The sequence below is a fragment of the Anticarsia gemmatalis genome, chromosome 1, assembly GCF_050436995.1.
Source record: "Anticarsia gemmatalis isolate Benzon Research Colony breed Stoneville strain chromosome 1, ilAntGemm2 primary, whole genome shotgun sequence".
In the NCBI taxonomy this organism is placed as follows: domain Eukaryota; kingdom Metazoa; phylum Arthropoda; class Insecta; order Lepidoptera; family Erebidae; genus Anticarsia; species Anticarsia gemmatalis.
In genome coordinates, this window is record NC_134745.1 from 5161006 (window position 1) to 5182183 (window position 21178).

The 21178-nt window shown below is 35.7% G+C and overlaps 5 protein-coding genes across 5 annotated transcripts; all 5 read right to left on the reverse strand.

Moving 5' to 3' along the window:
• Positions 1-148: 148 nt before the first annotated feature.
• On the reverse strand, positions 149-1946 carry LOC142972889 (pancreatic lipase-related protein 2-like). The gene is made up of 5 exons (XM_076114294.1): positions 1830-1946; positions 1474-1687; positions 998-1392; positions 552-888; positions 149-280 (listed from the first exon to the last, which is right to left on the reverse strand). Exons 1-5 carry the CDS (start codon positions 1864-1866, stop codon positions 235-237), a joined length of 1029 nt encoding a protein of 342 aa, XP_075970409.1. The 5' UTR covers positions 1867-1946; the 3' UTR covers positions 149-234.
• Positions 149-8802, reverse strand: LOC142972883 (pancreatic lipase-related protein 2-like). Its single transcript, XM_076114280.1, has 6 exons — positions 8741-8802; positions 8385-8598; positions 7909-8303; positions 7393-7729; positions 7078-7125; positions 149-219 (listed from the first exon to the last, which is right to left on the reverse strand). Exons 1-5 carry the CDS (start codon positions 8775-8777, stop codon positions 7080-7082), a joined length of 1029 nt encoding a protein of 342 aa, XP_075970395.1. The 5' UTR covers positions 8778-8802; the 3' UTR covers positions 149-219; positions 7078-7079.
• LOC142972895 (pancreatic lipase-related protein 2-like) lies at positions 4827-6820 on the reverse strand. Its single transcript, XM_076114308.1, has 5 exons — positions 6715-6820; positions 6069-6255; positions 5593-5987; positions 5133-5469; positions 4827-4982 (listed from the first exon to the last, which is right to left on the reverse strand). Exons 1-5 carry the CDS (start codon positions 6749-6751, stop codon positions 4937-4939), a joined length of 1002 nt encoding a protein of 333 aa, XP_075970423.1. The 5' UTR covers positions 6752-6820; the 3' UTR covers positions 4827-4936.
• Positions 8803-13970: 5168 nt separating the features above from the next.
• Positions 13971-16248, reverse strand: LOC142972272 (pancreatic triacylglycerol lipase-like). Its single transcript, XM_076113279.1, has 5 exons — positions 16147-16248; positions 15640-15853; positions 15163-15557; positions 14520-14853; positions 13971-14098 (listed from the first exon to the last, which is right to left on the reverse strand). Exons 1-5 carry the CDS (start codon positions 16181-16183, stop codon positions 14053-14055), a joined length of 1026 nt encoding a protein of 341 aa, XP_075969394.1. The 5' UTR covers positions 16184-16248; the 3' UTR covers positions 13971-14052.
• A 3272-nt stretch (positions 16249-19520) lies between these two features.
• On the reverse strand, positions 19521-21022 carry LOC142972937 (pancreatic lipase-related protein 2-like). Its single transcript, XM_076114399.1, has 5 exons — positions 20985-21022; positions 20712-20898; positions 20178-20572; positions 19754-20087; positions 19521-19659 (listed from the first exon to the last, which is right to left on the reverse strand). Exons 1-5 carry the CDS (start codon positions 21019-21021, stop codon positions 19614-19616), a joined length of 999 nt encoding a protein of 332 aa, XP_075970514.1. The 5' UTR covers position 21022; the 3' UTR covers positions 19521-19613.
• Positions 21023-21178: the final 156 nt, after the last annotated feature.

Sequence of the window (21178 nt, forward strand, 5' to 3'; positions counted from 1 at the left end):
CAATCAACGATTCTGATTACATTTAAATTATCATCCTTCTATTTTAAATACGGTTTTAAGCTTTGTGTTCACTGTTGTCATGCTTTTTACCTGACATATTAAAATTTTGTTTCACAGTGTTTTTGGTTAGGAGAAACAGAACAGAAAGTTGTAAAGAAATATAATTTATTGCATTAACCGGATAAAAAGATCAATTAACAAATTTTGAGTGCATATCTCCCTTAGATGTTTTCCTTAGAAAGGCCAGGAAGAACCGGTCCTGAGTCCGAAGAGACCGCGTCTGAAAAGAAAAATAAATGTGTTAGTTAGTTCAATGATCGCGAGCAGCGTACTTTTATAAAGTCTCTCTAGTTACAATTTACTACAGACATGATTTATTTGTTACAAGTGTTTAGGCTACGGACATAAATATCACATTATTACGCCGATCATAAAGCTGTCTTACACTAGCATAAAGATGTCTTAGTAGCATTTTTAAAAGACAATCTCAAAAGAAAACTTCTTGCTGAAGAGCAGTTTTTTCGCGTTTAATCAAATGTGTGTAATCTTACCCTCTCTTGCCGATGTTAGAGTTGCCCATGACCAAAGTGCCACCATTGCAATTGCCAAGCTCTGCGTCCCAAATGTTGTTGCACTGTCTACCGACGAAGCGGTTGGGGTTGCGGACGGAGGAAGCGAACAAATCAGTAGACCGTCCGTGAGAGCAAGTGCTAATTAAGCAGCCAGGCTGAGGGTTCTTTCCACCGTTGGGGTAGAAATCAGCATCTCCGACAGGGTTGAAGATACCGAGGAGATGACCATCAGTGTGGATGGCCTCGACGTATTGACCATTGTTTCCATTGAGGGCGTTAGAGTTACTTCCCCAACGAGGACCAGCCGGGTCCAGTCCTATAAGAAAAAGTAGAATAGTTTATTTATGGTATGTATATATTAAAGAAGGACCAAGTAATGACTTTTGTCATAAAAAGAAAAAGAATAACTGAGAAACTATATTTACCAGTAATACGAGCGGGGCGGTTACCAGCCTCACGACCAGCGTTACCGACGACGTGAGCTCCCAAACTGAATCCAACCAAGTGAACCTGGTTCCAGTTACCACCACCGGTGTTGATGAGCCAAGTGAGGAATTTACCGAGGTGTTCACCAACATTAGGAACACCATTGGCAGCGGTATTATAAGCACTATTGGCAAGAGCGCGCCAGTCAACTACAATAACGTTACAATCTTGAACTGCCAGGAAAGCAGATGTAATTGTAGGATTCATAGCTGTGTTGCCGTTGTTGTTCCATCCGTGGACGATCACTTTCAGAGGACGGTTGCGTTGGTAGTTGGAGCTTGTGATGGTGTCAGCTTCATTGTGGCGAATAATTTGAGCGTTATTCGGATTTCTCCTGCAAATTTATAATGCAAGTATAAGTCATCATAGCCCGCGCTTTTATTTCCACTATTTTCTTACACTAGGCTATACAAACCTGGTGAAAAGCCAATATTGGTTGTTGGCACCATTTCTAGAGTCCAGGACTGACTCGTCTACAGGTTCGTCCAAGTCTACAAGTACTGGGTTGCCTTCACCATCGGGCATCCAGACGTAGCGGCTTTCTCCCTCCACATAGTGACTGTTGTCCCCGGGGATAGTGGGGATGGCCTCATCGCTTGGGCCAGCAGGGATAACGTGGCTAGCGCTAACTAAAACAAAACCGAATGTTTTTATTGCTCTGAAGAAAAAAACCTCTTCAGTACACAGTTACAGTTACACGAAATTACATTTTCCGTTCACTTTAAATTTCTACATGTTATGACGGCTAGGTATTTAATATGATTCACTTACGCGCTAGTAAACCACAGAGCACAACTAGAAGTTTCATGGTATAGTCCAGCGGTGGCTATGTCTCACTTTCGATGTCAGTGAAACGTTTATATTGTCTATGTTATCTGTAAGCAGCTGTGAATCCTTTGCAAAATCAATCGATGTGCTTGATAATAGCTTGTTATTATCATATATCATCACTATCATTAGATTTTTTGACATAAGTTTTATAAGATTAGTGGCTTCCAGGTAACCGAAAATCGTAATTAAAGCCTAATTCAGCAATATATACATTGAGTGCTGGCAAATCTCACACACCTCCAAATGAAAGAACGTTTTTAATGCATATTATCTCTTTACGTATATGCCAATGATAGTATAATAATATTTATATGGTATACTAATGTAATGTTGGCGGCTCCACGCATGATCAATTATAGATTACATTTTAAATTTTGCGATGGAAAAGAGTGGCCATGAATTTTTGTTTGCTCTTCTCATAAGGCTCTACCCCTTTTCCGAGCTAGTGGTAGATTCAGTAAATGTAACGACTACTTTAAGTGTCAATTATATTTGACCCAAATTAATAAATGATCTGCTTTAGATTTATAGTGGGCTATATCTAAAAAATTAAAAGTGGAAGAAGTTATTAATAAAATAAATAAATTAAGTTAAATTGGTTAAAATTCTGCTCACCAATAAACAATAATATTATTTTACGAAAAATAAAATAATATGCTAGAATACTTATTTTTTAAGACGCGGGCGAATGTAAGTCAGACGTGTGTACCCCACTTTATTTGTAATTGGTCAATATCTCTGCAATTTCATCTTCTGTATGAGATTAATTGTTGAGCATGATTTAATAGACTTTAAAGATAAACATCAATCATATTAATTACTTGATTCGTGTTTTAAAAACAACAAACCAGGGGTCGATAATAAGATAAGCTCAAAATATAAATTTAATTGATCAATGCACATCTGTTTCGCGCGTTGAGGATTCGCTTACATCAACTCGATTTTTACAAACGAAAATTTGCAGTCAATTTTATTTTTATGTTCAACTTTTTATTTAATTAAATGTTTCATATTCTTTACATACAATAATATTATGTTATATGTACAAAATATGAAACTTTTATGGTTTTTTAACTTCATTTTTCTTAAGTTATTTGGATTCAATAAAATGCCAAAAGCTATTTGAACTAGAATAAATTGTCATGAAAAACATTCTACGTTTAAGCTTGTTTTTCAAAGCCTGTAAAGAGTCCACTGTAATAAATTATTTTTTTTAGAGAACTATTTCCCGGATCTATAGTAAAATAACATGAGAATCCTGTTTTAAGAGAATATTTTGATAGCTAGTGCTTTTTTTGCGTAATAATATAGCTAAATATTTACGGGAAGCTAACTCGTCTTGTGATTGTTAGGTGAGTACGAAGAATTAATAATAATATTTAACGCTTCTTTGCTTGTACATGTCCAGTTCATTAAATGGTAAATTAATCTCAGAAGTTTATTTGGAGACATTATTACTCTTTCTTTATTTCGGCTTTATCCCACGTTGGGTAGGGTCGGATCAACATAATTTCGTTCTAAAAACATGCTGCAAGCAAATTTGGTTGTCCTAATATGCCCATTGCCTGCTAACGGATATTTGTGCACGTTCTTAAACTATCTTTTTATTTATTTGCTTGATCATGCAAGCATTAGTCGGATAATAAATTAATTGAGTTGAGAGGTCAGATATCCGTAAAATTCTGGTAGTAAAATGTCCGACGCCCATCAATCATTTCAGTTAATTATTTATTTCATTAAAAGAAATTAGTTGAGTAAGGAGCCAGTACCTCCCTCTCTTTCCACACTAAACGCACATGGTTTTCAATTTTCTAACCACGTTAATATTGATCAGTAATTAAGATGGGAGTGCACGAGTGCATTGGTGATTTATTCATTGAGCCAGTCAGTACTAAAGACCTATGTTTAAAAAATAGCACTCCATGTGAAAGTACCTAACATCAAATCAATAGCATTACGCGTTGGTGAACATTTTATAAATTACATGCAATACAATGATATTTCACTTGAAAAAACTGCTATAGTTTCTTTTTAGAGTGGCAAGTCACTATTTGCACTATAATAATAATATGCTAAGTGGTGTTAGTGATACCATTTATAACTTAAGAACGGCTAAACAGATTGGAAAATTGGTAGAGGGGTAGCTTAGATCCAGGAGACGGTAACTTAGGTCCGGGTGACGGACAGAGGATACTTTTTATCCCGCTCGACCGTGTTAAAAGTGAAAGTGCGAAAAGGTTTTTATTGGAAGAAAAAAAGCTTGAGCGGAGCTGCGCGGGTCAGCTAGTACATATAATTATAAAAGATACACTGTGCTTATACTTGTTTTTGAATTTTATCACAATTTTGCTTCTAGAATATTAGAATTTTTATTCCTATATTTATTTTACGTGAGCATAAATAACAGTATGAAACATATCTTTGAGGTATTCATCCTTAATACAAAATTTAAAACCCATAAAAAAATTATGTTTGTTAAAGTGAAACACAGAAATATCGGCCATAAAAAAGTTTTTTTAACCATAGCACTTATATGTAAGACCAGTTTATATGTATAGGAAGAGATTGGAAGTATTTGTAATGGCCGAGCAGGTAATTAGTGTGCCTCGTGTTAAATTTGTCATTTTCTAATTTATTATGTTATACAGTCACACTGTAGATTATAAATATAATGGTATGGCAATAAAAGAAAATGCTTATCTATACTAATATAATAAAGCTGAAGAGTTTGTTTGTTTGTTTGTTTGTTTGAACGCGCTAATCTCGGGAACTACTGGTCCGATTTGAAAAATTCTTTCAGTGTTAGATAGCCCATTTATCGAGGAAGGCTATAGGCTATATATCATCACGCTACGACCAATAGGAGCAGAGTACCAGCGAAAAATGTTACAAAAACTGGGAAAATTATGATTCTCTTATGTGACGCAAGCGAAGTTGCGCGGGTCAGCTAGTTATAAATAAAGTGTATTCATATAAAAATAGTTTAAAAACGGACGAATTTATTAATAACGTAATTTACGAATTAGTGTCCCCATCAGATGTTTTCTTTAGAAAGGCCAGGAAGAACCAGTCCTGAGGCCGAAGAGGCCGCGCCTAGAAACGAAGAAAAACATTAAATATAAACAAAGAATATATTTATGACCAGACTTGTCATAAATATTCTTTTCAGTTAGTGATAATGTGACAACAATAATGAGATTATTATCTTTGAATACTTCATTAAATATTTGTTTGAAATCATACCCTCTCTTGCTGATGACAGCGTTGCCCATGACCAAAGTGCCACCATTGCAATTGCCGAGCTCTGCGTCCCAAATGTTGTTGCACTGTCTACCGACGAAGCGGTTAGGATTGCGGACGGAGGAAGCGAACAAATCAGTAGACCGTCCGTGAGAGCAAGTGCTAATTAAGCAGCCAGGCTGAGGGTTCTTGCCACCGTTAGGGTAGAAATCAGCGTCTCCGACAGGGTTGAAGATACCGAGGAGATGACCATCGGTGTGGATGGCTTCGACGTATTGTCCATTGTTTCTATTGAGGGCGTTAGAGTTGCCACCCCATAGAGGACCAGCCGGGTCCAATCCTGTAATACGGTTAGACAAGCTGTTTAGGAATCAGAAAACACGTTCAATTAATGACGTAAATCAAAATTATTATCAACTTTAGTACTGTATGACTTGGGACCATTTTGAAGAACGTTATTTACCAGTGATACGAGCGGGACGATTGCCGGTTTGTCTTCCAGCGTTACCGACGACGTGAGCGCCCAAACTGAATCCAACCAAGTGAACCTGGTTCCAGTTACCACCAGCGGTGTTGATGAGCCAAGTGAGGAAGTTTCCAAGGTGCTGACCAATACCAGGGACACCAGCGGCGGCGGTGTTGTAGTTGCCATTAGCAAGAGCGCGCCAATCAACTACGATAACATTACAATCCTGAACTGCCAGGAAAGCTGATGTAATTGTGGGATTCATAGCAGTATTGCCGTTGTTATTCCAGCCGTGTACGATCACTTTCAACGGACGGCTGCCGAGGTAGTTGGAGCCCCAGATGGTGTTAGGCTGGTTGATGCGAATAACTTGAGCGTTATTTGGATTTCTCCTGCACACATGGAATATTCATGTGAGTTAAATGAATGAATTAGTTCCAAAATTTTTATTTTCTTAACTAAGCTATACAAACCTGGTGAAAAGCCAGTATTGGTTGTTGGCACCATTTCTAGAGTTAAGTAATGCTTCGTCTACAGGTTCGTGCAGGTCTACAAGTACTGGTTTGCCCTCACCATCTGGCATCCAGACGTAGCGGCTTTCTCCCTCCACGTAGTGACTATTGTCCCCGGGGACAGTAGGGATAACGTGGCTGGCGCAAACTATAGGTGGAAACAAGATTAAGGTACTTATTTATTATTATTATTTCATGTAATAGCATTATGTTATCACACGGGTTTAGATTTATTTAAAAGAAAACTAAGACAATATTCAATCAGAATGTAAATTTCTATATCTGTTATTAGTTACTCGATTAATGATAGTACTATAATCGGAATGGTATAGAATTTGAGACTCTTTAGGACATCACTAAATACGTCAATCGTCAAGCTGTCAAAAAACTGATAATATAATGGACAGAGTGTAAATAGATTTTTAATTGGCATTGGAACTGGCAGACAGCTAGTATTTAATCTGTGTTGACATGTAATTACTAATACCCTAATTGTTTTTCCACGCGGTCGAAGTTGCGGACCAAAGTAAATATTCATTTTATAAGGAAATTTTCAAGATTTGATTAATATAAGAATTATGATGTAAGTTAAATAAGAAATACTTACGTGCCACGAAAGCACATAGCACTACCAGTAGCTTCATGATTGAGTCCAAAGGTGGCTTTGATTAATTTGTCTGCAATCCTAAGATTTATATTATTGTTGTTATCTTTGAGTAGGTGTAAACATTGAGCGAAATCAATCAACGATTCTGATTACATTTAAATTATCATCCTTCTATTTTAAATACAGTTTTAAGCTTTGTGTTCACTGTTGTCATGCTTTTTACCTGACATTAAAATTTAGTTTCACAGTGTTTTTGGTTAGGAGAAACAAAACAGAAAGTTGTAAAGAAATATAATTTAATGCATTAACCGGATAAAAAGATCAATTAACAAATTTTGAGTAAATATCTCCCTTAGATGTTTTCCTTAGAAAGGCCAGGAAGAACCGGTCCTGAGTCCGAAGAGACCGCGTCTGAAAAGAAAAATAAATGTGTTAGTTAGTTCAATGATCGCGAGCAGCGTACTTTTATAAAGTCTCTCTAGTTACAGTTTACTACAGACATGATTTATTTGTTACAATTGTTTAGGCTACGGACATAAATATCACATTATTACGCCGATCATAAAGCTGTCTTACACTAGCATAAAGATGTCTTAGTAGCATTTTTATAAACCAATTTCGAAAAAAATCGTCTCGCTGAAGAAGTTTTTTCGCGTTCAATTAAATGTGTAATCTTACCCTCTCTTTCCGATGTTAGAATTGCCCATGACTAAAGTGCCACCATTGCAATTGCCAAGCTCTGCGTCCCAAATGTTGTTGCACTGTCTACCGACGAAGCGGTTGGGGTTGCGGACGGAGGAAGCGAACAAATCAGTAGACCGTCCGTGAGAGCAAGTGCTGACTAAGCAACCAGGCTGAGGGTTCTTGCCACCATTCGGGTAGAAATCAGCATCTCCGACAGGGTTGAAGATACCGAGGAGATGACCATCAGTGTGGATGGCTTCGACGTATTGACCATTGTTTCTGTTGAGGGCGTTAGAGTTACCTCCCCAACGGGGACCAGCCGGGTCCAGTCCTATAAAAAAAGTAGAAAAGTTTAGGAAACCCATAATACAGATCCGCATTACCATGCCACAGAACTGTATCAATATTTCATAAATTACAGAAAATATGAAGGTATGTATATATTAAAGAAGGATCAAGTAATGCCTTTTGTCATAAAAAGAAAAAGAATAACTGAGAAACTATATTTACCAGTAATACGAGCGGGGCGGTTGCCAGCCTGACGACCAGCGTTACCGACGACGTGAGCTCCCAAACTGAATCCAACCAAGTGAACCTGGTTCCAGTTGCCACCCCCGGTGTTGATGAGCCAAGTGAGGAAGTTACCAAGGTGCTGACCAACATTAGGAACACCATTGGCAGCGGTGTTGTAAGCACTATTAGCAAGAGCGCGCCAGTCAACTACAATAACGTTACAATCTTGAACTGCCAGGAAAGCAGATGTAATTGTAGGATTCATAGCAGTGTTGCCGTTGTTGTTCCATCCGTGGACGATCACTTTCAGAGGACGGTTGCGTTGGTAGTTGGAGCTTGTGATGGTGTTAGCTTGATTGTGGCGAATAATTTGAGCGTTATTCGGATTTCTCCTGCAAATTTATAATGCACGTATAAGTCATCACAGCCCGCGCTTTTGTTTCCACTATTTTCTTACACTAGCCTATACAAACCTGGTGAAAAGCCAGTATTGGTTGTTGGCACCATTTCTAGAATCCAGGACTGACTCGTCTACAGGTTCGTCCAAGTCTACAAGTACTGGGTTGCCTTCACCATCGGGCATCCAGACGTAGCGGCTTTCTCCCTCCACATAGTGACTGTTATCACCGGGGATAGTGGGGATGGCCTCATCGCTTGGGCCAGCAGGGATAACGTGGCTAGCGCTAACTAAAACAAAACCGAATGTTTTTATTGCTCTGAAGAAAAAAACCTCTTCAGTACACAGTTACAGTTACACGACATTACATTTTCCGTTCACTTTAAATTTCTACATGTTATGACGGCTAGGTATTTAATATGATTCACTTACGCGCTAGTAAACCACAGAGCACAACTAGAAGTTTCATTGTATAGTCCAGCGGTGGCTATGTCTCACTTTCGATGTCAGTGAAACGTTTATATTGTCTATGTTATCTGTAAGCAGCTGTGAATCCTTTGCAAAATCAATCGATGAGCTTGATAATAGCTTGTTATTATCATATATCATCACTATCTTTAGATTGTTTGACATAAGTTTTATAAGATTAGTGGCGTCCAGGTAACCGAAAATCGTCATTAAAGCTTAATTCAGCAATATATACATTGAGTGCTGGCAAATCTCACACACCTCCAAATGAAAGAACGTTTTTAATGCATATTATCTCTTTACGTATATGTCAATGATAATATAATATTTATATACTTGTACGTATATCGCTTAATGTTGGCAGCTCCACGAATGATCAATTATAGAGTAAATTTTAAATTTTGCGATTGAATAGAGTGGCCGTAATTTTTTGTTAGCTCTTCTCATAAGCCCTTTTCCGAGCTAGTGGTACATTCAATAAATGTAACGACTACTATTATTATAAGTGTCAATTATATTTGACCCAAATTAATAAATGATCTGCTTTAGATTTATAGTGGGCTATATCTAAAAAATGAAAAGTGGAAGAAGGTATTAATAAAATAAATAAATTAAGTTTAATTGGTTAAAATTCTGCTCACCAGTAAACAATAATATTATTTTACAAATAATAAAATACCTAATATGCTAGAATACTTATTTTTTAAGACGCGGGCGAATGTAAGTCAGACGTGTGTACCCCACTTTATTTGTAATTGGTCAATATTTCTGCAATTTCATCTTCAGTATGAGATTAATTGTTGAGCATGATTTAATAGACATTAAAGATAAACATCAATCATAATTACTTGATTCGTGTTTTAAAAACAACAAACCAGTGGTCGATAATAAGATAAGCTCAAAATATAAATTTAATTGATCAATGCACATCTGTTTCGCGCGTTGAGGATTCGCTTACATCAACTCGCTTTTTACAAACGAAAATTTGCAGTCACTTTTATTTTTATGCTCGGTTTTTACCTAACGAAATGTTTTATATTTTGTAAATATTATAATATATTATGTACAAAATATGAAACTTTATGGCTTTTTAACTTCATTTTTCTAAAGTTATTTGGATTTCATATAACAAAACCAAAAGCTTTTTGAACTAAAATAAATTGTCATGAAAAATATTCTATCGTTAAGCCTGTTTTTTAAAGCCTGCAAGAGTCCACCGTAATAAATTATTTTCTTTAGAGAACTGTTTTTCCCAGATCTATATTAAAATTACATGAGAATCCAATTTTAAGCGAATATTTTGTTGGCTTGTGCATTTTTTGGTGTAATAATATGGCTAAATATTTACGGGAACCTAACTCGTCTCGTGATTCTTAGGTAAGTAAGAAGAATTAATAGTAATATTAAACGCTTCTTTGCCTGTAAATCAAACTCAGAAGTTTATTTGGTGTCATCATAACTTTTTCTTTGTTTAGTTTTTATCCCATCTTGGGTAGGGTCGGGTCAACGTGATATCGTTCTCAAATACATGCTGATATGCCCATTGCCTGCTAACGGATATTTGTGCACATTCTAAAACTATCATTTTATTTTTTTACTTAATCATGCATCAGCATTAGTCGAATATATATTATTCGACTTTATTGATATCTGAATATCAATAAAATTCTGGTAATAAAAAACAACAATGCATATAAACCACGCCCGTCAATCATTTTAGTTAAATATTTCTTTCATTGATCGAAATTACGAATTTTAAATCTCCGCAGTAGTGGAGTAAGAATCCATTTCCTTCCTCCCTTTACACACTAAACGCCTCATGGTTTTCAATTTTCTAACCACGTTAATATTGATAAGTATTACAGATGGGAGAGTAGTGGTGATTTATTGTGTAATGTTTGTGGTCCTAAAACGTGTGTGTGCTACTCCTCGTACCTTTTTAATGCAAAATATGTGTTATACAATTAATATATAATATTTTGGAGGCAGTTTTTATGTTGAGGTCAAAGGTCATATTTTTTTTTTCAAGAATTTTTCGTAATTGAAATTTGAAAAGGCATATTATATGCCCGTTTACTATTATCCATACTTCCATACTAATATTATAAATGGGAAAGTAACTCTGTCTGTCTGTCTGTCTGTCTGTCTGTCTGCTACTTAATCACGCCTAAACTACTGAACCAATTTGCATGAAATTTGGTATGGAGATATTTTGATACTCGAGAAAGGACAAAGGCTACTTTTTATCCCAGGAAAATGATGCATTTCCCGGGAAAATTCAGGTGACGAACGAAGTCCCGAATAATCAATATTATTATGACATTGAATTAACAAAAATCTGTTGTCATGGCAACTGGTTTAATGACGGATATATTAAGAGATATAAATAATTTTGAGAATATTTTTCGTGTAAAAAAAGCATATTTTGTATCATCACGCTACGTACGGAGCAGAGTAACAGTAAAAAGTGTTACAAAAACGTGGAAAACTCTGACCCATTCTCTCTTACGTGACGCAAGCGAAGTTGCGCGGGTCAGCTAGTAGTAAATATAAATTTCATTTAGACCAGCAGAATATATTTCTAAATACTAATAATATTATTATGTATTTGCATCTTTTCACAGAATATCAATTTGTTCATGAAATGGTTTTTCGGCAAAATTAGCCGAGTAACAACTACCAAGACTTATATTTGTTGAATTTTGTTCTAATATATTTGTGTATTTTAAGTAGTCTATTTAAATGCCATGAATCACATAGAAGCCCAGCCCTTTAATGTATAAACGATTAATTGAATTTCGAAACTCGTGTGTTTTCGCAAACCGCCATTGTGACTTTTGATCAAATGATATGATAGATTGTATTTTAAAAATATAAGCATCGCATGATATTTTTTGGTAACCTTGATTTCGGTCAATAGGATAAAAGGATTATTAAATCGTAAGATAGTAAGTCAAATATTTTGATCAGTATCGAGTGGTACCACTATTGATAAAAATAATTAATGTTCTTTATCAATAGGAAAAGTTAAAGCTTTAGTTAATTATCTATTTCTAGCGATTAGTAGTTTTTGTTGTTGTATGGTACAGAGGTCAGTTGGGTAGTGAAACACGTGTTATATAGAATAATCTTTGTTAGGTGATCATCTCCACTTTGATCGATGCTCTAAAAACAAATGAAGAATGCAAATTACCTTCACAAACGTGTCTGATACTAATTTGCCAAAAAGAAAACAATTTCGAAATGACTCAAGTTATTCAAAAAAAGGTCTGCCCCTTGATTGAACATGCAGACTATGTTAAAGTGTTTATCGTCTTACATTCACGCATATATAATATGTCTAATTATACGCGAACATTTAAGCAGAAGAGAATGAAATGCACCCACGTTTCAACATCAGAAATGTTAGTCCCATTTTTTATCAAACGTTTTTCTCTTTTCTGTTCCGAGTAGATAGAAGATACGCGCACTTTCAATGGAAGCATCACCTATCTATCGTCTATAAACACATCTGCTCAATTAGTGACGTAATTGATATATTATTTATGATGTTATCTACAGTTAAACTAGTATAAATCTCGTGCAAAATATATCGATAAGTCTGATAGCAATATGTTTTTGGATGCCGTCAGAATGGTCTATACCTATAATTATAAATGTTTTGTTAAAGATAACTGATATGACGGAACAGATGTGATTTAAGTGTCTGTAATTTATTGTGTGTTAGAGATTCAGGTATTGCATCAACAAGCAAGGTAGCTTGACGCATTTGATGCAATACCTAAATGACTTTACACAAGTACAGTACAAAATCACGAAGTTTGAGGTACCTAACAATATTATTTAAGGTAGTCTTTGTAGTAGTATTCTTCGTATCAATGTTTTTAATTTTCTTTCACTAGGTTGACCACTAACCATACGACAAACAAAAACAATAATTTCTTAATTATTGTAACTCAGTTCAAAGAAATCCTTATTTAGAAATGTGTTCTAGTAAATATTTTGTACAGGTACGCCGCGAGTTGGTTGCTAATTAAAAATAATTAACAAAATCTCGCGTCATGATGACTTCTCGTCTTACAGGATGACGTTGTTGTTGATATTTTTCAAAACATTTTGCGCGTGTCAATGTTGTGAACATTTTCATAATAAGTTTTTGTAAGCAAGATATCTAAGGAATGTCAAATTTGATTGAAATCAATATCCACGTAGGTAGTTGAGATTAAATGTTTATGTGTACATTATTAGTTTTATCAAGAGGAAAATTATAAATAATAATTTACTATTCTTCGTAATATTATCTTAAACTGATAATGTTCATAAAATATATAGTCCATTGAAATGTTTTAATTTGAGGGCCGAATATTGCATCTCTGTTTAATAACTTGTTGCCCTAAATTAACAATTAAAGAAGATATAAGCAGAAGTTATCTTTAATTGTTAATTTAGGGCAAAAAGTTACTAAACATATTTGTTTTCGAGATAGCGAAAAAAGTGTTTCCAACCCCTTTTCTTGGACAAGGGTGACGACCCCAAAAACTTCAAGTTAAGCTTCTATTGACCCCCACACATATTCCAAAAATAAAATTGCATCCTCTAAAAAATGTATAACTCAAGTAACATTTCAATGGACTAATAATAAAGTTGACAATTTGGCATGGTACAAAGGTCTTTTATAAACGAGTTAAGGTTCACTTCGTAACATCCCACCATTGTTATTGCTTAGTTTGACCATTTTTGCAATGGCAATTGATATTATCCTGTTTCATATAAAAAGAACTACTATTTCAATACAGGAACTACACTTAATTATTTTCCCAAACTTTTTAGTCAAAGGTCAAATTAGTGAATTCATTCCATGCTTTAGAGTTTTTAAAACCTTTATATTCATTAGATATTAGCTAGGATATCTATAGGATACCGATACTAAGGCTTATTTTGCGACGGTAGCTTATATGTCAGTATTGTTACACATTAAAATAAAATATGTTGCAATTGTTTTACACATTTAATTATGAAAGTATGTACATTTGTCATTTAGATGCCATATCTAAACGGATTAAAATTAATAAGCAATATAATATTGACTAATTATACCCTGTGGGCACGGTACTACTTAAAGGTTATGATATCGAAAAATATCTGTTATTGCTGGGTGCAAAATAGGGTTAGGTTTATTAAAAAAAACTGCATACTTTATACAAATTTATTATAGCCATGATTGTCACAGAATAATATCAATGAAAGTCCAGCTCACTTTTGTTGTACATCTTCCTTTAGAAAGGCCAGGAATTACCGGTTCTGAGACCGTACAGGCCAGATCTGAAACAGAATATAATTAGTTATCGAGGAGTCCAAAAAACTTGAAGCCGGCCGTTTATTCTGAGGGAGGACGGGCATTCATAAACAGCACAGTAATTTTTAAATAGAGTTGCATTAATACAACTCCTTTCGCATAAAACTAAATGGTTAGATTTAAGGGTTTTTGTTGTTGTATAGTTATTCAGTCTGGGCAACAAATAAGCTGTTTCATCTTGATTTGCCGCCTAGAGGTCAAGTTATCAACAAAAGTCATGAAACAAGCTTATTATTTTTACAGTCGTAGACGTAATTTAGACGTATTTTTGGTCTTTACATTTTTAGGTATAATCCTTTGTCAAAAGTTTCTAAAGTACTTCCAGGGATTTTTATTAAACATAATTTATGTTGTCTATCTACCTAATAACAAATTAAAAAAACTTACCCTCTCTTGCTAACGATGCCATTGCCCATGTTGAAGCTTGCGCCGGTGCAGGTGCCTAGTTCAGCTTGCCAAACGTTATTGCACCCTCTACCAACAAAGTGGTTTGTGCGAACGGAGGAAGCAAAGAACTGTGGAGCGCGGCCATGCGAGCACGTGCTCTCCCAGCAGCCAGGCTGAGGGTTCTTGCCACCGTTAGGATAGAAATCAGCATCTCCGACAGGGTTGAAGATACCGAGGAGATGACCATCAGTGTGGATGCCCTCGACGTATTGACCATTACTCCTGGCAAGACGATTGGCGTTGTTACCCCATGAAGGACCAGCCGGGTCAAGTCCTATGACAATTATTACTGATTAAAAAAGTTTACAAAGCCGAATCAGTATTTCGTCAATAGAGTATCCTCAACGTTTATCATCAGCGAATAATACTATCTCGTGGCTATTTTTAACAATATGAGCTAGGTCATTTATGTAAATAAAAAATAGAAAAGTATGTTGTTATAGCAGCAACAGAAATGCTTTCAACTGTCTTACTATCACGGTTCATTAAAAAAGTTCCCTTTTGACACTTTGGATACGGAATCCATAAAAGGGACCATAGGATAACGTTGACCATAAAATAATAACTATAAGGCAATATTTACCAGTAATACGAGCAGGGCGGTTACCAGTCTGACGACCAGCGTTACCGACGACATGAGCTCCCAAACTGAATCCAACCAAGTGAACCTGGTTCCAGTTTCCACCAGCAGTGTTGATGAGCCACGTGAGGAAGTTTCCAAGATGCTGACCAACACTTGGGACACCGTCGGCAGCAGTGCCGTAGCCAGCACTAGCAAGAGCGCGCCAGTCGACAACGATTACATTACAATCCTGAACCGCTAGGAAAGCTGATGTGATGAGAGGATTCATGTCAGTATTGCCATTGTTTCTCCATCCATGAACGATCACTTTCAACGGACGGCTTCCGAGGTAGTTGGAGCCCCAGATGGTGTTAGGCTGGTTGATGCGAATGACTTGAGCGTTATTTGGATTTCTCCTGCACACATGGAATATTCATGTAAGTTAAGATAATTCGTAAATTCCATAATTAAATCTTTGTTTAATTGAGATATACAAACCTGGTGAAAAGCCAGTAGGCGTTATTAGCGCCATTTCTAGTGTTAAGGAATTCCTTGTCGACAGGTTCGTGCAGGTCCACGAGTACTGGTTTGCCCTCACCGTCTGGCATCCAGATGTAGCGGCTTTTCCCCTCCACATAGTGGCTATTATCTCCAGGGATAGTGGGGATGGCGTCATCTTCCGAGCCAGCGGGTATAACGTGGCTAGCGCTTACTAATAAAACGAAAAATGTTATTGCACGAAATACGATATCTGTTTTTGTAATTCATAATGCAATGCTGTCGTTACAATATAGAGCGTTAAAGTTTTTTCTTAAACCTGTTAGTTGTAGTTTCCGAATATAAAATAGTAAAACGATTATAGATTTTTTTTATTTAAATTCCAATCGGTTACAAAGAGACCATTTTATTAACTGCGCGGTAACGAGCAACCTTTGCACCACTTTTTTATGTGTTTTTTAATGCCATAAAGAGGTTATCAATAAATTAAGGCAAACTATAACTTACGCGCAAGTAAAGCTGACAAAACTACCAGGAGCTGCATGACTGCGTAGATCTGGTTGTTGAGATATTAGACAGCTTATATAGAGGCATAAATAATGTTATCACTGAGTAGCAAAAGAATCTCGTGTGAAATCAATCAGCTCTTGATAGTGTTTTGACATAAATATCCACTTAATTCTTAGGGTTTGTCTACAGTTTAGTCTTTAATATATATACCTGTCTATCTTCTGGTATAAAGAAGATATTGATTAATGATCAAAGTTACAATTTCGGTACCATGTTATAATACATTTTTGTATTTCAAGTGCATTAATTTGATTTAATAGGAAGCGCGAAAAGCTTAGGCAAGGTTTTTCTTCATATTAGAATGAAGCAAAACAACCAACCAAACAAAAAAGACAAATACTAGATCTTGTAAGTTTAGTTGGTATCAATTTTTACCTTATGTAACGTAATTGAAGTTTTTATAACGTTTCGAAAAATCCTTCAGACTTTTATATGAAAACCTAACACATTACAGGATTTTATTGAGGTGCCTTAAGGTGAAAATAATTCCTAATAATTCTTAAATTTATCAATCTCCTACTAGGTAAGTATAAGTTTTATCTCCAATATTACAAGTAGATGAATATCTTAACGATTTATTTGTTTGATGTTTGCTTGAAATACTTATTAGATTATAATAATATCTTGTCTAATTACTTCAATCACTAGATTAATGATCATTTTTGTCAACATACGTGTGTTCGTGTGCACTAGTACTGTTTGATAGTAATCGCTAAATATCTTTTAGAGCACGAACCGAATCCCTCTCTCTTATTACGTGAGAATTTTGCCAAGAGCTGGACAGCGATGGGTAAATGTTTTGCATACTGCAATAGATTAGATAAATAAAATTGACCACCCAATAGTTGCATATAAACAACTTAACATAATATACTACTCGTTGATTTGGTACAATAGAGAAGATAAATTGCGGGATAGGAGCTACCCTTTAAGCTATTAACATTTTTTTATAGTATCAAAGTTTTTACAAACAAACATTCAAAACGCTACGGTAATATATTAGTATAATAAATCTAGATCAATAGATAAGGAAATATGCGAAGTCATGTAAATTAACGACATGTCATCTTGTGATGGGAATTTCCGAATGAAATGAGTAATTAATAATAATTTCTAGATAAAGTATAAAATATAATCTACTCAATTGAGCTAGGTACCTTTGATTGAACACATTGTTTCCAGCTTTCATGAGTAGTCGAATATAGTAAATGTAAGTTTAAAAAACGTTTGTATCAATCACTGAGTTTTAATTAATAATAATGACCTATATTCCAATGCTTAGCAACTGCATATTTAACGTCAAAGTGTTCTCATACAATACACAGGTAGGTACGCTTTCCTATTCATCACTTTTAAATTTGACGGGAGGTAAAGAACCACAACTTACGAATTACATGTAAACTATGTTGGAGAAAAACCGAACATCCTTGATTTAAAATTTGACCTTATTATTAATTTATTAAGTAATAATTTAGAGGTTTTAATTTTAAATGCGATTTATGCATTTTGGCCAGTACTTGGATGTGACCTAAATTAACAGGGAAGCGTATTGAAAAACTTTTAAGGCGGAAATTTAACAGATTTGTGGCGGGATAATTGCCGTAATTTTAATAAATATCGAAGAAAATGTGTTTTATATTTTTATATAAGCATCGACTTGAAGTACGCTATAAGGCTAGTTTTGGATGACTCAGATGGAAAATCAGGCGCAAAGTCCGATTTTCATGCATTCACAGACATTGCATTCCCCATTCAATATTTAAAAAATCCGTGAAATTCTCACTGGATACTGAAAATTTACGTCTGATTTAACGTTAAGACGTATAATAACTTTAAGACGCTCGTTTACATCTTTTCAATCTTTAAGAGCTCTGTGAGCTTCGAATATCAGGGCTCACCTTTTGTCGAAATCGGGAAAAAATACAAACGACGCGACGATTGGTATAAAATTATTAGTCCACTTAAGGTCATATTATTATATATGTATATATTACAGTGATGCATGCATGTGCTTTCACGCGACCACATCGCATGGTCATATTTACTTTTTAATGACGTATACGATATGATATTGTAACTCTTATGGGTATTGGTTCAAGTCATCTTAAAGGCAGACTTGCATAGTCTCAGTGTGGAAATGGTACGTATCATTATCAAGCATCAACCTAACATTAATATAATGCTTTTAACTAAGGCTGGTGTTAGGCCCTGGCGAAGACTTTTATAATGTACGAAAGCCACACGCAAAGGCCAGTTGTATTTTTGGCTTTTCCCATTAAATGTTTAACAATGTAGACGTGGTTGGTAGAAGGCCTATTTGTTTGGTTGGTAGGCGTCGAACTGACGAGTAAAATTATTGCATAGAACTTAAGCAAAAAGTTTAAATTCAATTGCAAAAGCTCTTTAATAGTGGGTATTTTAATATTATCGCCTTTTTTGTTCAAGGCTATCTTTCAGCCATTCTTTTGGGATCGATTTACCATTTACAATATCTATACTTGATAGCGTAAAGTCGAAGAGTTTGTTTGTTTGAAAGCACTGATCTCAGGAACTACTAGTGCAATTTGAAAAAATATTTTATTGTTGGATAGCCTATTTATTGAGGAAGGCTATATAACATCACGCTACGACCAACAGGTGCAGAGTACCAGTAAAAAATAATACAAAATCGGGGCAACATATGACCCATTCTCTCTAATGTGACGCAAGCGAAGGTGTGTGGATCAGCTTGTCATTTATAAGTTTTCCGAAACCTTCTCAAACCTTAACATTAACTAAGTAAATAATAATTCTACTATCTCCACTAGGGCACTTATTGCATTTCATTTAAATCAAACAACAATTTAAATCCAAAACCAAAATTGAATATATACGTCACGCTTCCTGACCAATCAGATAAAGCAAAGAAAATTAAATCAATTATGATAACTCTTATTGTAACTGATAAAATATACATGCCAATAAATCAATTTAGATAATATAGGAATAATCTTCTTATTCATTTAATTAATCTTATCTTAATGTTACACCCCTTGGACATTAAAAAGATAAAATGCCACGTAGAATGCTTTGAGTCTCAAATTCTTTCAGTAGGGAGATATTAATAAATAATATAGAATACTCTCAATTTTTGTGCATATTACTTGAGAAAAACGAGAATATTATAAACACCTGGGTCAGAATTATCCACACATTGCTTTGCAATTAGTTCATCTGTAGTGAAACATGGCCACGAACTTGGGATCATTATTATATGATATTAATATTTGAGGAAGTTGTATAAAAAAAAAACAAATGAATGAAATCTTAAATTAAATTTATTTTGACTTAGAAGGTTGAATCTTAGGGTGTTTCTCCAAAGTTTTGCTTTTCAAGTTGTCGGTCAGGTTTAGTTCACAGTTCCTTTAGAAAGGCCAGGCGTTGCGAGTCAAGAGCCCGTAGAGACCAGATCTAAAACAAATTATTATTTTTAAGAAAATCACAAACGTATTGCTAAAAATCAAAGAATGTTATATAACTATTAAAGGCAATTGAATCCACTCACCCTCTTTTGGTGACGATGCCGTTGCCCATGTTGAAGGTTGCACCATTGCAGCTACTTAATTCAGCTTCCCAAACGTTTCCGCATCGTCTGCCGACAAAGTGGTTGGTGCGGACAGAGGACGCAAATAATTCAGTTGCACGTCCATGAGAACAAGTGCTGACCCAGCAGCCAGGCTGAGGGTTCTTGCCGCCATTGGGGTAAAAGTCTGCGTTACCAACAGGGTTAAAAATACCAAGAAGATGACCGTCTGTGTGAATGGCTTCGACATATTGACCAGCGTTTGCATTAAGAGCGTTGGAGTTTCCGCCCCATAGAGGACCGGCCGGGTCTAGTCCTGTAAAATAAATTAGATATCGTATAGTAAACCTTTGTACCGTTACATCTCTAGTAATTTGTACATTAACTGAATTAAATAGTTGCTTACCAGTAATACGAGCGGGACGGTTGCCAGTCTGTCGTCCAGCGTTACCGACGACATGAGCGCCCAAACTGAATCCAACCAAGTGAACCTGGTTCCAGTTTCCACCAGCGGTGTTGATGAGCCATGTGAGAAAGTTACCAAGGTGCTGACCAACACTGGGGACACCAGCGGCGGCAGTGTTGTAGTTACTATTAGCAAGAGCGCGCCAGTCGACGACGATAACATTACAATCCTGAACTGCCAGGAAAGCTGATGTGATGAGAGGATTCATAGCAGTGTTGCCGTTGTTGTTCCATCCGTGAACGATTACTTTCAAGGGACGGCTGCCTTGGTAGTTGGAACCCCAGATAGTGTTGACGTTATTGTGGACAATGACCTGAGCGTTGTTTTGATTATTCCTGGAAACACACCGAAAGAATTAATTGCTATTTATTTACAGGTAACTCAACAGGTATAGTATACATAAAAATGCTATCTATGAAGTTTGAGTGAGAACAAGTGGTATTTCAAATTTTCAGTTGTGATGCTCTTACATACCTGGTGAAAAGCCAGTAGGCGTTATTAGCGCCATTTCTAGTTTGCAGTAAAGCCTCGTCTACCGGTTCATGCAGGTCTACAAGTACTGGTTTGCCCTCACCATCAGGCATCCAGATGTAACGACTTTCTCCCTCCACATAGTGACTATTATCCCCTGGGATAGTGGGAATAGCGTGGCTGGCGCAAACTAAAAACAATTAGGATACTAATTGCATAAAACAATATTATGGTAAATTGTTTTATAAATTGCTATAAATTTTACTATTAACTTACGCGCCACTAAGGCAGACAGAACTACCAAGAGCTTCATGGTCGAGTCCAAAGGTAGATATAATTATTGAGATGTTTGGACTATATATATAATTAGATGTGTTATCTCAGCATAGCAGTGAAATCTTGCTAAATCAATCAAATTTCTTGATAATATTATTTTCCTACTTATTGACATGTATCAGCTAAATCTGTGC

Bases quoted from the DNA above. Each gene is read 5' to 3' on its own strand.
- LOC142972883 (XM_076114280.1), bottom strand. From the start codon at position 8,777: ATGAAACTTCTAGTTGTGCTCTGTGGTTTACTAGCGC. The intron at 7,730-7,908 runs GTAAATATAGTT...CTTTTTTTATAG, and splicing joins CCGCCCCGCTCGTATTACTG to GACTGGACCCGGCTGGTCCC. The intron at 7,126-7,392 runs GTAAGATTACAC...TTTTCTTTTCAG, and splicing joins TCTAACATCGGAAAGAGAGG to ACGCGGTCTCTTCGGACTCA.
- LOC142972272 (XM_076113279.1), bottom strand. From the start codon at position 16,183: ATGCAGCTCCTGGTAGTTTTGTCAGCTTTACTTGCGC. The intron at 14,854-15,162 runs GTAAATATTGCC...TAATTGTCATAG, and splicing joins CCGCCCTGCTCGTATTACTG to GACTTGACCCGGCTGGTCCT. The intron at 14,099-14,519 runs GTAAGTTTTTTT...ATTCTGTTTCAG, and splicing joins GGCATCGTTAGCAAGAGAGG to ATCTGGCCTGTACGGTCTCA.
- LOC142972895 (XM_076114308.1), bottom strand. From the start codon at position 6,751: ATGAAGCTACTGGTAGTGCTATGTGCTTTCGTGGCAC. The intron at 6,256-6,714 runs GTAAGTATTTCT...TTCCACCTATAG, and splicing joins GCTATGTGCTTTCGTGGCAC to TTTGCGCCAGCCACGTTATC. The intron at 4,983-5,132 runs GTATGATTTCAA...CTTCGTTTCTAG, and splicing joins GCTGTCATCAGCAAGAGAGG to GCGCGGCCTCTTCGGCCTCA.
- LOC142972889 (XM_076114294.1), bottom strand. From the start codon at position 1,866: ATGAAACTTCTAGTTGTGCTCTGTGGTTTACTAGCGC. The intron at 1,688-1,829 runs GTAAGTGAATCA...GTTTTGTTTTAG, and splicing joins GCTCTGTGGTTTACTAGCGC to TTAGCGCTAGCCACGTTATC. The intron at 281-551 runs GTAAGATTACAC...TTTTCTTTTCAG, and splicing joins TCTAACATCGGCAAGAGAGG to ACGCGGTCTCTTCGGACTCA.
- LOC142972937 (XM_076114399.1), bottom strand. From the start codon at position 21,021: ATGAAGCTCTTGGTAGTTCTGTCTGCCTTAGTGGCGC. The intron at 20,899-20,984 runs GTAAGTTAATAG...AATTGTTTTTAG, and splicing joins TCTGTCTGCCTTAGTGGCGC to TTTGCGCCAGCCACGCTATT. The intron at 19,660-19,753 runs GTGAGTGGATTC...AATTTGTTTTAG, and splicing joins GGCATCGTCACCAAAAGAGG to ATCTGGTCTCTACGGGCTCT.